Source organism: Gorilla gorilla, chromosome 1, assembly GCF_029281585.2.
Source record: "Gorilla gorilla gorilla isolate KB3781 chromosome 1, NHGRI_mGorGor1-v2.1_pri, whole genome shotgun sequence".
NCBI lineage: Eukaryota > Metazoa > Chordata > Mammalia > Primates > Hominidae > Gorilla > Gorilla gorilla.
The window spans coordinates 187,339,706-187,352,718 of record NC_073224.2 but is presented as its reverse complement, the minus strand read 5'-3'; the positions used below and the strand labels follow the sequence as shown (position 1 = coordinate 187,352,718).

Sequence of the window (13,013 nt, the reverse complement as noted above, 5' to 3'; positions counted from 1 at the left end):
TCTGGCCCTCAGCTCTCACCTTTAACACGGCTGCGAACATCCCCGGGCCCCTGGGTTGTTGCGGAGGTTGAGTGAGGTTGTGTTCACTCTCCTCACTGACCCCGCCGTGTGGTCGCCGACTGGTGCCTTGCCTGTCTGCCCCAGGCCCGAATGCCCCGAGACTCCCGGCGCCGGCTCGGTGCAGGTAAGGCGCCCGCGCCCTGGCCTCGAATTCCCGCCCCGCCACTCTGGCCGCGTCGTGCTGTCGTTGCGCACCCAGCGCCCTCGTGCAGGCAGGGGGAGCACAGTGGGGAGGGGGCAGGAAGCGCAGGCAGAGCCGGGCGAGCACGCGGCTCCCGGCCCAGCTCCCCGCGTCCGCTCCGGCTCCTGCCGCGTCCCAGCAGCCGTCACTCCCGCCGCCGGCCCCCGCCGCCCGCCCCGCCTGCCCCTACCCCTCCGCGCGGGCCGCGCACCTGGCCGCCGCTCGGTCCTCGGGGCCCCGCGCTGCTGTCTCCGTCTCGTCTTCTCTCGGCCCCTGGGTCTCTTCGTCTCTGCCGTTCTCAGGCTCAGCTCCGTCTCGCTCGGTCCCTCGCTTCCCCGCCGGGCTCTAGCCGGCCGTCTGGTGGCCCGAGGTGGCGGCGGGCCGGGCGCGGGGCGCGATGAGCGGCGCCTGCACGAGCTACGTGAGCGCAGAGCAGGAGGTGGTGCGCGGCTTCAGCTGCCCGCGGCCGGGGGGCGAGGCGGCCGCTGTCTTCTGCTGCGGCTTCCGCGACCACAAGTACTGCTGCGACGACCCGCACAGCTTCTTCCCCTACGAGCACAGCTACATGTGGTGGCTCAGGTACCGTCCCTGGCCCTCGCCCTACCTTGAACCCCACTCCAGTCTCAGCGCCTTCACCCCAGCCTCAGCCCCCATCCGAGTGTCCACCTGAACATCAGCAGCAAGCTGTAGTCCTTACCATCCTCATGCCCACAGCATCAACCCTACCACCCTGTGAAACCCCATCTCAGCTGGATTTCCTCATCCTGACCCCCACCATTATTTAGAGCCATGCTCGGACCTCCCCCTCTTCTAACCCAAAACAATCCTCACTCTATCCCCACCCCAAACTTCATTCCATCACAACCCTCATCCCAACCCCAAATCACATATCAAGCCTCCCCCTAACAGCAACTTCCATCTTCAAACATTCACAGGCAGCCCAGCTCCACCCCAATCATCATCCCACCAAGGTGCCCTTCCTAATATCAACACCAGCCTTATCTCTGACTTTCCACACTCCCCAGTACTGACCCCAGACCTTATTCTATCACCAGCCCCAGCCTCCTCTTCTGTCCTGCCTGCAATCCCACCTCAGCTCTTCTCCCACATCCTGACTCCAAATATTATTAATATCTAGATCTACATCCAAACCTCAACCTCCAGCCTTAACCCTCGCCTGGTGCTTCACCCCAACCCCAGCCTCAGCCCAGCGTCAACCCTTGGTTCCCTTTTGTATTTAGTCATTCTTTCGGGCACTCTCTACTGAGCACTTGGTGTGTGCCAAGCCCTGTGGTGAGTGCTGGGGATGTACCCCATCCTCAAGCTAAGGCAGAAGACTCGGGAGTCAGTTCATCATGAGACAATGGCATAGTGCAGAAGCTAGCTCAGGCCATATTCATAGAAGTGTTGACTCTCCACCCATAGGACCTCAGTTTCCCCATTTGTTCAGGGAAGAGGTTGCATTCCTGGAGCCTAAGTGTTGGGTTGAGAGGGTAATAGGTCTCAATCCCCCTGGGTCTCCAAAGGCCTTACCTGGAGAATGGAACTTGATCCTCAGCCTACTTTGGGAAACAGGCATCAGCAAAAATTGAGTGGGCCATCTCAGTAGTTAGTGATTTTCCTGTCCCTGGAGGTATATGAGCAGAGGCTGCTGCTCTCTGGGTGGGAAAGGACAGCGTCCTATGCCACGAAAACTTCTCAAGTCTCTGGCTTTTCATCTATCAAACGGGCAGTAGGATGATCAATCATTGCCCTGATTTCTGACTAAGGCAGTGGTAAGGGTCAAACGACATACATAACAGAGCTGAAATCAACTTGACATATGCCAATGACAATTACAAATATTATTGCTTTTTCTAGGTGACTCGATCCACAATTCTAAATGATTTTCAGATGGCCAGGTTATCAGATCCTACATATTTGTGCTATCTGTAACCCAGGGAATTATATTAATGTATTTTCTGTTCATCCATATATTCATTCATTCATTCATTCATTCATTCATTCATTCTAGCCTTTACTTTGTGCCAGGCACTTTGCAAGGTATTGGAGACACAAAAATCAATTATTCCCTGCCCCTGAGGAACTCACAGTTTATTTAGAGATACAATGGTAATCACTTGACAAGTTCATTTTGCTTGCTGCCCAGAAAAACCAATGCACTGAGAACAACAGGTTTTGCAGCAAAGAAAGAGTTTAATAATCACAGGGCCAACCAAGTGGCAAAATAGGACATAATTCTCAAATCCACACCCTCATTCCCCACCCCCCACCCCACCAGAGAATTCAGAGACTATGGTTTCTCAAGGAATGGTGGCAGATGGGGCTAGGGAATAGGGAATGCCAATTGGTTGGGTTAGGGATAAAATCGTAGGGGATCAAAGCTACCTTCTTGCACTGAGTCAGTTGCTGGATAGGATAGCTCACAAGACCAGTTGAGCCAGTTTATTGGTATGGGTTACTGGTCCAGGTGGCACCAACTGGTCTATCAAAATGAAAGGTCTGAAAGATACCTCAAACACCAGTTTTAGGTTTTACAACTCCTCCTATAGGAGGAGTTGAGGAGATTACAAATCATGTGACCTCCAGCTACACGACTCCTGAACCATAATTCTAACCTTGTGGTTAATTTGTTAGTTTAACAAAGGCAGTTGCAGTCCCTGAGCAAGGAGGGTGTTAGTTTTAGGAAGGGGCTGTTATCATCTTTGTTTTAAAGTTAAACTATAAACTAAATTCCTCTTATAGTTAACTTGGCCTGTGCCCAGGAATGAAGAAAGACAGCTCGTAAAGTTAGACACAAGATGGAGTCAGCTATGTCAGATTTCTCTCACTGTGATAATTTTTCTGTATCAGATTTCTCTTACTGTGATAATATTCGCTAGGGCACTTTCACAACATTCACCTAAAGTGAAACAATGAAGTTTTGTTGAAGGCCCACTGTGTAGTTGGCATTGAGCTAGGCTCTGAAATAAGATGGCACTGACCTCCCTTGTAAGTACAGAGACAGTGTGGAGCTTTGGGGCTGGTCAGAATCTGTCACTTATTATCTATGTGGATTGGAAAAGTTATTTAACTTCCTAGTATTTTCTCTTAACTTTAAAATGGTGATGGAGATATTTGTGTGATAGTACAGAGACAGTGTGGAGCTTTGGGGCTGGTCAGAATCTGTCACTTATTATCTATGTGGATTGGAAAAGTTATTTAACTTCCTAGTATTTTCTCTCAACTTTAAAATGGTGATAGAGATATTTGTGTGATGGAATTGTAAGAACTAAGAGAAATAATGCACATGAAAGTGACCAGTGCATATAGTAGGTGCTCAATAAGAGAGTTCCCTTTCCTTGGTTCATAGGTGTGGGAAGTGAAATTCAGTGTGGAAGTGAATTGTCCGAGATCTCCTAGCAATATCATAGCAGACTGAGACTTAAAGAACATTACCTAAGACTATCCAAGGGTTAGATGCTCTCACACATTCACAACCCTGGCACTTCTCATTTTACACATAAGAAAACTTGAGAAAGGTTAAGTTACTATCTGGGAGTGTCCCAGTGAGAGGCAGTGGCAGAGCTGGGTTGAAAACTCAGGCCTGTCTCATCTCAAGCCCTGGCTTGTCCTGTCTACTACTGTCTGAATCTCTCTTATAACCTGATCCACTCTGATCATCTGAAAAATACTCACTGACCCTCTAGTGTCTTCTGGGCACTGTGCTGGCCCCTGGGGACACAGAGGTGAGTAATTCTCTCAGCACCCAGCCAGGACCCTTTCCCTCTTCCACTAACCCCTTCCCTACACAGCTCTTGTGTCTTGTGGTCCCTTCCGTTGCCCTGGAAACTCTGACGTGGCATGCTTTAGTGGCTCAGACAATGCTTTCTTCGGGGGTTGGATGGGCTGATCTCTGAGGTAACATCCCATGTCAGTGTGTTCCCATTCTGTGACCCCAAGGTGGCTAAAAGGCTTTAGGGTGACTCTTCCTGGACTCAGACATAATGTGATTCATAAATACCACAGACAATTGCAAAGTGCAGGAGAGGAACCGAAAGTCCTCAGGGTGTCTAGCGCATCAACGTGCTCTGAACCTTGAAATAACTCTTCCGGCATGCTCCTAACAGAGCCCGGATATTGCAGGGTGGAGACCTTGTTTTGCTGTAAATTCCGTTTGGCCCTTTTCATGAAAGTCAGTCCTTAAAAACATCAAAATCTCCAGGTAAGCACTGTTTCCTGGGAGAGACAGTGCTCAAGGAGAATTGCTATCTTTAAAATTGTGCCTCAGGAAGTGAAGACACCCTGTGGAGAAGCAGTTGGTGCTGTCACACCGTCTGGTCCACTTGCCAAACACCCTCCTCCATCACTAGTTCTGTTTTTTTACAAGGGTGTGAGCCAGAAGACAGCAGCCTTGCCGGAAGGCAGAGTTTGTGGTCAGACCGTGTCTACAGCACCTCATTTCATCCTTCCCACCACCTGGTGAGATAGAAACCTTTATAAATGAAGAAAATGAAGGTCAGAGTGGTAAAGTGATTTTTCAGCTTAAATGTGGCAGAACCAGGATTTGAACTTAGAACTACCTGACTCTAAAGCCCTTGGTTGTTAGGTTGTCCCTCCAGTTCTTTCTTAGGAGTCACAGTGGGTTTTTATCTTTCAGAGTCAGAACAGTAAAATCCTCGAAGACTCGAGGCTCTCTAATTCAATTTCCTACCCAGGGTAGGAATCTCTAACTTCACTGAAAGATATAACTCATTCATGTGTCCTGCACAAGCTTCTCCCATGACAGGGACTCATCCCTGCTTGAGGCAGTACATTCACCATGGAACAACTCGGATCATTTGAAGTTCATCTCATGCTAAGCACAGATTTTCCTTCTTTGGAGCCTACCCTGTTGTTCCCAACTCTGTCCTTGGAGTTTGGTTCCTCTGTCACCAGGACAGACCAGCAGAGACAGTGCCTGCCCCCTGACTGACCTCCGATCTGGAATGTATCACCCCAGAGCCAGGGAAGAGGATGGGCAAGAAAGCTGGAGAAAGAATGGTAGACAGGGACAAACAAAACTCTCCCCCTCACTCCTCAAAGGGCCTCTCTTAGAGGCCCCTTTCCATCCAGGAACCCAGAGTTGTCCCACACACACGGGTCCCAAGCAAAGCACAATTCTCCTAGATAACAGCCCTACGAACAGTAAGCATATCTCAAATGAGAAAACAATGTTTAATTAAAGTAACTAAAGAACTAAAAAGCCCTACATACTCAATGTAAAAAATGTGAAAAGGACAAGAGAAATGAAAAGAGAAAGAAGTCATGAGTAATCCAGTGTCTAAGCTTGGGTTCACCAGAAGACTCTGAGATGAGGGTTTGATGGCAAGTAGTTTATGTGGAAAGTGATCCCAAAAATCACTGGTAGAGGATAAGAAAGTGAGACAGGGAGAGGAAGAAGCCAACAATGGGTGTATTACCAAGCAAATTACACCAGAGGTAACTGGAGCTTAAACTCTGCCAGCCAGTGTAGAATGTACTCCTCAGGGTTATCCCACCTGACGGCCAGGAAGCTGGATATTTAGCTAACAATTTCTGTCAGTCATCGGTCATGGGCTGGTGGGGTAAGGAAGGTATTGATTATCCTGCACTATTGACTTGCCAATGTGTCCACAGAGCCTGTTCTGGGCCCAAGAAGCCCCTCAGACAAAGAGGTAACAGCTGTTTGCAATAGAAACTTTGGCCAGGATAGCCAAGGCGGGCAGATTGCTTGAGACTAGGAGTTGGAGACAACCTTGGGCAACATGGTGAAACCCAGTCTGTAAAAAGAAATATTAAAATTAGCTCGGTGTGGTGGCACATGCCTGTAGTCCCAGCTACTCAACAGGCTGAGGCAGGAGGATCACTTGAGCCCGGAAGGTTGAGGTTGCAGTGAGCCATGATGGTGCCACTGTACTCCAGCCTGGGTGACAGAGTGAGATCCTGTCTCAGAAAAAAAAAAAAAAGAAGGAAACTTTGGCTAGAGTATCAGAATATTCCACAATGATAAGATCCAAGGAGCCCCAGACAGGACATCCACATCCTGAACTATACGCAGAGACAGCCTGTTAGTTGGTGTATCTCCATCAACCTTGCATGTGTACATGTGTATAGTTATGCGTATATGTATACTTATTTAGTTAAATTGGGGTTATGCCATGTAATTAGTAGTGTGTCCTGCTCTTTTCAATTAATATTATCAATAAGTTCATAAAAATTTATCCATTATCTTAGATATTAAAATCTAGGCTGGGCGTGGTGGCTCACGCCTGTAATCCCAGCACTTTAGGAGGCGGAGGCGGGCGGATCACGAGGTCAGGAGATCAAGACCATCCTGGCTAACACGGTGAAACCCTGTCTCTATTAAAAATACAAAAAATTAGCCGGGCGTGGTGGCGGGTGCTTGTAGTCCCAGCTACTCGGGAGGCTGAGGCAGGAGAATGGCATGAACCCGGGAGGCGGAGCTTGCAGTGAGCCAAGATTGCGCCACTGCACTCCAGCCCGGGCGACAGAGTGAGACTCCATCTCAAAAAACAAAACAAAACATATTAAAATCTAAAAGATCTGAAAACATTTTTTTTTGAGACAGGGTCTTGCTCTGTCACCTAGGCTGGAGTGCAGTGGCACCATCATGGCTCACTGCAGCCTCCACCTCCCGGGCTCCAGCAACCCTCTCGCCTCAGCCTCCTGAGTAGCTGAGGCTACAGGCATGTGGTCACCATGACAGGCTAATTTTTGTATTTTTTGTAGAAATGGGGTTTCACCATGTTGCCCAGGCTGATCTTGAATTCCTGGACTCAAGTGATCGGCCCGCCTTGTCATCCCAAAGTGCTGAGATTACAGGTATGAGCCACATCGCCCTGCCTGAAAACATCTATATCATTAATAAGGTCTCTATATATGCTATACTGTTCCATTGCAGAGATGTCCAATAATTTATTTAGCCATGGGAAAGCAGACTCTTCAAAGCTCTCAGGTGTTTTGGTTGAGTGAAATTAGCCATTAACTAACAGGGAGCGAAATCCTGCAGAAGTGGCAAGGGCAGGTGTCTGGGGCCAGAGTCAGGGAAGAAAATGGGCAGGAGAGCTAGAAAAGAAAGGGTAGGCAAGGACAAAGCCTGATGCCACCTATACCTTCTCATTGGGAGAGTGTTCCATAACGCCTGACACATAGTAGGTACCAAAGGATATTTACCAACTGCATACCACATGCCAGGGCCTAGACAATGGGAGGATAAGGCTGATTAAACATGGTCTTGGCCGGACACGGTAGCTCACGCCTGTAATCCCAGCACTTTGGGAGGTCAAGGGCGGGGGAATCACTTGAGGTCTGAAATCCCGCCTACCAGGGAGGCTGAGGCAGGAGAATCAAGACTCTGTCTCAAAAAAAAAAAAAAACATATTTGGTCTCTGCCCCTGGTTCCTGAGTTGAAGCTCCTAAAGCCCTTGTAGATAGAGATGCTAGGAGCATCATTTGTTCTAAAATTTGGTCTCTGAACCCCGAGTTCCTGACGCAGAGCTCCTAAATTCCTTATAATTTTCTGGGTGATAGGAGCATCTTTTGTTCTAATGAGATGACTCATGGTGGGCTCCCGGAGAGCCTTAGGATGGGGGCTGGTTGCCAGGGAAACCAACCATGTGATTAGAGCACTGGAACTTACAGCCCCACCTCACTCCAACCTCCAGGGAGGGGAGAGGGCCCAGAGGTTGAGTTGATCACCAGTGGTAATCAATCATGCCTATGTAATGAAGCCTCCATAAAATCCCGAAGACAGGGTTTAGAGAACTTCTGGATTGCTGAACACGTGGAGGTCCCTGGAGGGTTGTGTGATTGGAGACCAGATGGAAGCTCCACACCCGTCCCTTATACCTTGCCTTATGTATCTCTTCCATCTGGCCATTCAACTGTATCCTTTGTAATATCCTTCCTAATCAACTGGTAAACATAAGTGTTTTTTTGAGTTCAGTGAGCTGTCCTAGCAAATTAATCAACCCCAAGGAAGGGGCAATGGGCACACTGATTTATACCTGGTGGGTCAGAAGTATAGGTGACAACCTGCTACTTGCAATTGGTATGGGAGGGCAGGAGGGAGTCCTGTGGGACTGAGCCCGTAACCTGTGGGAGCTGACACTATTTGCCTAGAGATGGTGCCAGAATTGGTGGTGTCTGCTGGAGAATTGCTTGATGTGTGGGGAAAAACCCCCCATACATCTGGTGTCAGAAGTGTTGTGTTGAGTGTTATGGGAGGAAAAAAGGAAGCTGTTTTTTCCTTCAGACCAGGTGACCAAGGCCTGACTTGGGGCAGAGGAAGTGAGGCTGGACGGTGAGGGACCAGCAGTGGAGGTATTTGAGAGTTGACACTGACATTGTCAGCAGAACCATGGAGGTTGGGTCAGAAGTTACATGAGGCTTGCCTGGGCATGGTTGGCTCATGCTTGTAATCCCAACATTTTGGGAGGTTGAGGTGAGAGGATTGCTTGAGGCCAGAAGTTTGAGACCAGCCTGGACAACATAGCAAAACCTGGTCTCTATTTTCTTTTTTTTTAAAAAAAGAGGCAGGGGTGAATGGGAGGGGGTGCCAGGCATGGTGGCTCATGCCTGTAATCTCAGCACTTTGGGAGGCCAAAGTGAGTAGATTGCTTGAGCTCAAGAATTTAAGACCAGCCTGGGCAACATGGCAAAACCCCATCTCTTCAAAAAATACAAAAACATAGCTGGGCGTGGTGGCACATGCCTGTGGTCCCAGCCATTTGGGAGGCTGAGGTGGGAGGATTGCTTGAGCCCAGGAGGTTGAGGATGCAGTGAGCCTAGATGGCAACACTGCAGTTCAATCTGGGTGACAGAGCAAGAACTTGTCTTAAAACAAAAAGAAAAGAAATTACCTAAGGCTGGAAGGAGAGCTGGCTTTTAACTAAGGCCTACTATATGTGTCTTGATTCTTAAGAAACAGCAGTATGGGGGGTCCCCTAAGACCATCTCCAGGTCCCTGAGGTGGGAGCAGGTGAGGAAAGTAGGGAGGGAAGGAGATGGTGCTGCTGAGCGGGGTCAGGTATGAGTCCTTGGTGGTGAGTCCGTGGCGTATAGTTGGTGCACTTTCTTTCCCATGCTGAAGCATAGAAAGCTTGTTTAAGACAAGTAGGGACAAAACAAAAGTCAAAGCTGATTCCTACAACACAACACTAATTTTTTTTTTTTTTTTGAGATGGAGTCTTGCTCTGTCACCCAAGCCGGAGTGCAGTGGCACGATCTCGGCTCACTGCAACCTCCGCCTCCCGAGTTCAAGTGATTCTCGTGCCTCAGCCTCCCGAGTAGGTGAGATTACAGATTACAGGAGCCCACTACCACATCCGGCTAATTTTTGTATTTTTAGTGTTTAGACTATGTTGGCCAGGCTGGTCTTGAATCCTGACCCTAAGTGATCTGCCCGCCTCGGCCTCCCAAATTGCTGGGATTACAGGCATGGGCCACTATGCCTGGCCTAAAATTTTTTTTTAATATTTTTATTCTGTACATTTTCTTCCCAGCAGGCTCATTCTAGCCTAGCTACAACACATTTATAACATCTGTCTCCCAAGTCCCTTCCTGACTCTCAGCTCCCATGTGGTCTTCTCTTTCCAGCATTGGCGCTCTCATAGGCCTGTCTGTAGCAGCAGTGGTTCTTCTCGCCTTCATTGTTACCGCCTGTGTGCTCTGCTACCTGTTCATCAGCTCTAAGCCCCACACAAAGTTGGACCTGGGCTTGAGCTTACAGACAGCAGGTAAGGAAGTTTCCAGGTGATGTCCTTGTATTTGGTAGACTAGCACCTTTTCAGGGGGGAGAAATGTAGAAATGATGTTTGGAACATTTGCCTCATGACTATTCCTGGAATATGCAGAAGCAGCGGCACATTTTTCAGGAGATTTGTGATCTAAACATTTCCATCCTAAACTCTTCATGTTTACATTGTTTGTCAAAATAATTTAATGTAGACAACACTCCATTTGTCACACAAAGATTAATCCATGTTGTGGATTGTTTAAGATGATGTTTTAATTTTAGCCTTGGGGAATGCAAACTGATTTTAATATTCACCCAAACAAAATAGAATTACTTTTTAAAATTTGCTGCTTCCAAACTCATAATTTATCAGAAACGAAATACAAGCGCTTTTATTGTGTGTATGTGTTTTTTTAAATAATCTGATGTTCCAGACTACCCATTTCTTCATTAGTATAGGTTATCAAGTGCCTCTAAGGGGCCAAAAATAAAGTGTTGCTTTTTCACAAGCCTTTTTTGCACACATTTTGACAACTTCCTGAAAGGTATTATGAAAGATACAAGTCTCTGGGCCAGGCGCAGTGGCTCACACCTGTAATCCCAGCACTTTGGGAGGCTGAGGCAGGTGGATCACGAGGTCAGGAGTTCAAGACCAGCATGACCAACATGGTGAAACCCTGTCTCTACTAAAAATACAAAAATTAGCCAGGCATGGTGGCAGGCGCCTGTAATCCCAGCTACTCAGGAGGCTGAGGCAGGAGAATCGCTTGAACCTGGGAGATGGAGGTTGCAGTGAGCCGAGATGGCGCCATTGCACTCCAGCCTGGGTGACAGAGCGAGACTGTCTCAGAAAGAAAGAAAAAAAGAAAGAGAGAAAGAGAGAGAGAGAGAGAGGGAGGGAGGGAAGGAGGGAGTAAGGAAGGGAGAGAAAGAAAAAGGAAGGAAGGAAGGGAGGAAGGAAGTCTCTATTGGCAAAAGATCTTTCAGTATAGTTGGTAGCCAATGCTCAAAATAGGTATTATTAAATCCATTTTACAGATGAGAAAAGCAAGACTGAGAGAGTTTTGATGACTTGCTTAAGGTGTCATAGCTAATAAGTGGTGGGCTGTCTGCCTCGAGTCACCACACTGGGTCTGTGCAAGTATATAACTAAGCACAAAATTGTTTGACACAAAGTGTAGGGAAGATTTCAAACAGGGAAGGATACTTGAGTTAGTGTTGAGTTTAGTGAAGAAGTTGCTAAGGCAAAAAAAAGGAGAAAGGCTGTCCCAGCATAGGGTAAGTAGTGGGTACATGTGTGTGGACCGGACTGAGTGAGCCCTCTGTAGTGACAGGGTCATTCACACTGGGGCACCACAGGGAATAAGGCCAGGCAGCCTGGGGGAGAAATTTAAGCTAAGCAAAAGAGGTAAGGGTGACAGCCGGTTGTGGTGGCTCCTGCCTGTAATCCCAGAACTTTGGGAGGCCAAGGGAGGTGGATCACCTGAGGTCAGGAGTTCAAGACCAGCCTGGCCAACATGGCAAAACCCTGTCTCTACTAATTAGCTGGGTGTGGTGGCAGGCACCTGTAATCCCAGCTACTTGGGAGGCTGAGACAGGAGAATCGCTTGAACCCGGGAGGCGGAGGTTGCAGCGAGCCAAGATTGTGCCATTGCACTCCAGCCTGGGAGACAGAACAAGACCGCGTCTCAGAAAAAAGTGGGGCCGGGCACGGTGGCTCATGCCTGTAATCCCAGCACTTTGGGAGGCCAGGGCGGGCGGATCACAAGATCAGGAGATCGAGACCATCCTGGCTAATGCGGTGAAAACACGTCTCTACTAAAAATACAAAAAATTAGCTGGGCTTGGTGGTGGGCGCCTGTAGTCCCAGCTACTCAGGAGGCTGAGGCAGGAGAATGGCATGAACCCGGGAGGCGGAGCTTGCAGTGAGCAGAAATTGCGCCACGGCACTCCAGCCTGGGCGACAGAACAAGACTCTGTCTCCAAAAAAAAAAAGAAGAAGAAGAAGAAGAGTGACAGGAGGCATCGGGGAGGTAGAAGGGGCAAGGTGGGTAGTAGCTAAGTCTCAGAGAAAGAGAGGGCTGAATGCCATCATTTGTAAACACGAATTTTCCAAGTTAACAATAAAAATACAACAAGCAACAGCACAAGAACCCTTCTCAGATCCTGATGACTGTGAATAATCCAGCTGTGACTGAGCAGCAAAAAGCAGGAGGGGTCACTTTTGAGGGTGGAAGGATTCAGCTGGCTCCTCTTGGAGTGAGAAAGACCTGAGAGGCAGTGGCAAGGGAAAAGAAAAACGTCTGCACATAGAACCAGCCTGGTGGAGACCAGAGACAACTGAGGCTTCAATGTTTTGTTTTGTTTTGTTTTGTTTGAGACAAGGTCTCACTCCAGTCGCCCAGGCTGGAATGCAGTGGCGTGATCATGGCTCACTGCAGCCTTGCACTCCGGGTCTGGTGATTCTCCCACCTCATTCTCCTGAATAGCAGGACTACAGGTGCGTAGCACCACACCTGGCTAATTTTTTGTATTTTTAGTAGAGATGGGGTTTCACCGTCCTGCTCAGGCTAGTCTCAAACTCCTGGCCTCAAGCAATCCACCTGCCTTGGCCTCCCAAAGTGCTGGGATTACAGGTGTGAGCCACCACACCCAGCTGGTTTCATCTTTTATAGAGGTCAATGAAAGACATAAAAGAACCTGACTATATGGGAGATATGGCACATATGTGGATAGAAAGGCTCAATATCATAGAAATGCCAGTTCTTCCTAAATTAACCTATACATAAAAATAAATAAAAATGTTTCATGGAATTTGTCAAATTAATTCTAAAGTTAATCTAGAGGCATACAGGTGCAAGAGTGAACAACACAATTTTGGAAAACAAAGAAGAGGAGGGACTTGCTCTATCAGGCAGCAGGACATTTTTTAAAATAAAGGATTTCTGTTTAAAAATATAAGTTTTGTGATATTGGCACAGAAATTGACAAATAGAATTGGGCAATGCAGTGGTT

General features: G+C 48.0%; 1 protein-coding gene across 5 annotated transcripts in view; it reads left to right on the top strand.

The window, feature by feature from the left end:
• Nucleotides 1-312: 312 nt before the first annotated feature.
• The window catches only part of SHISAL2A (shisa like 2A), a 37,047-nt gene continuing 24,346 nt past the window's right edge, over nucleotides 313-13,013 (top strand). For 2 of the 5 annotated variants that reach the window (XR_010131024.1, XR_010131018.1), the window contains exon 1: nucleotides 9,860-9,999. Coding sequence is in view for 1 of the 5 variants with exons in the window: in XM_004025808.5 (XP_004025857.4) it covers nucleotides 639-820; nucleotides 9,860-9,999 (322 nt within the window). In the remaining 4 variants the exon portion in view is untranslated. Of the gene's footprint in view, nucleotides 821-6,991; nucleotides 7,085-9,859; nucleotides 10,000-13,013 lie in introns of those variants that run through there. The other 3 variants (XR_010131025.1, XM_004025808.5, XR_010131019.1) reach the window with 3 other exon arrangements.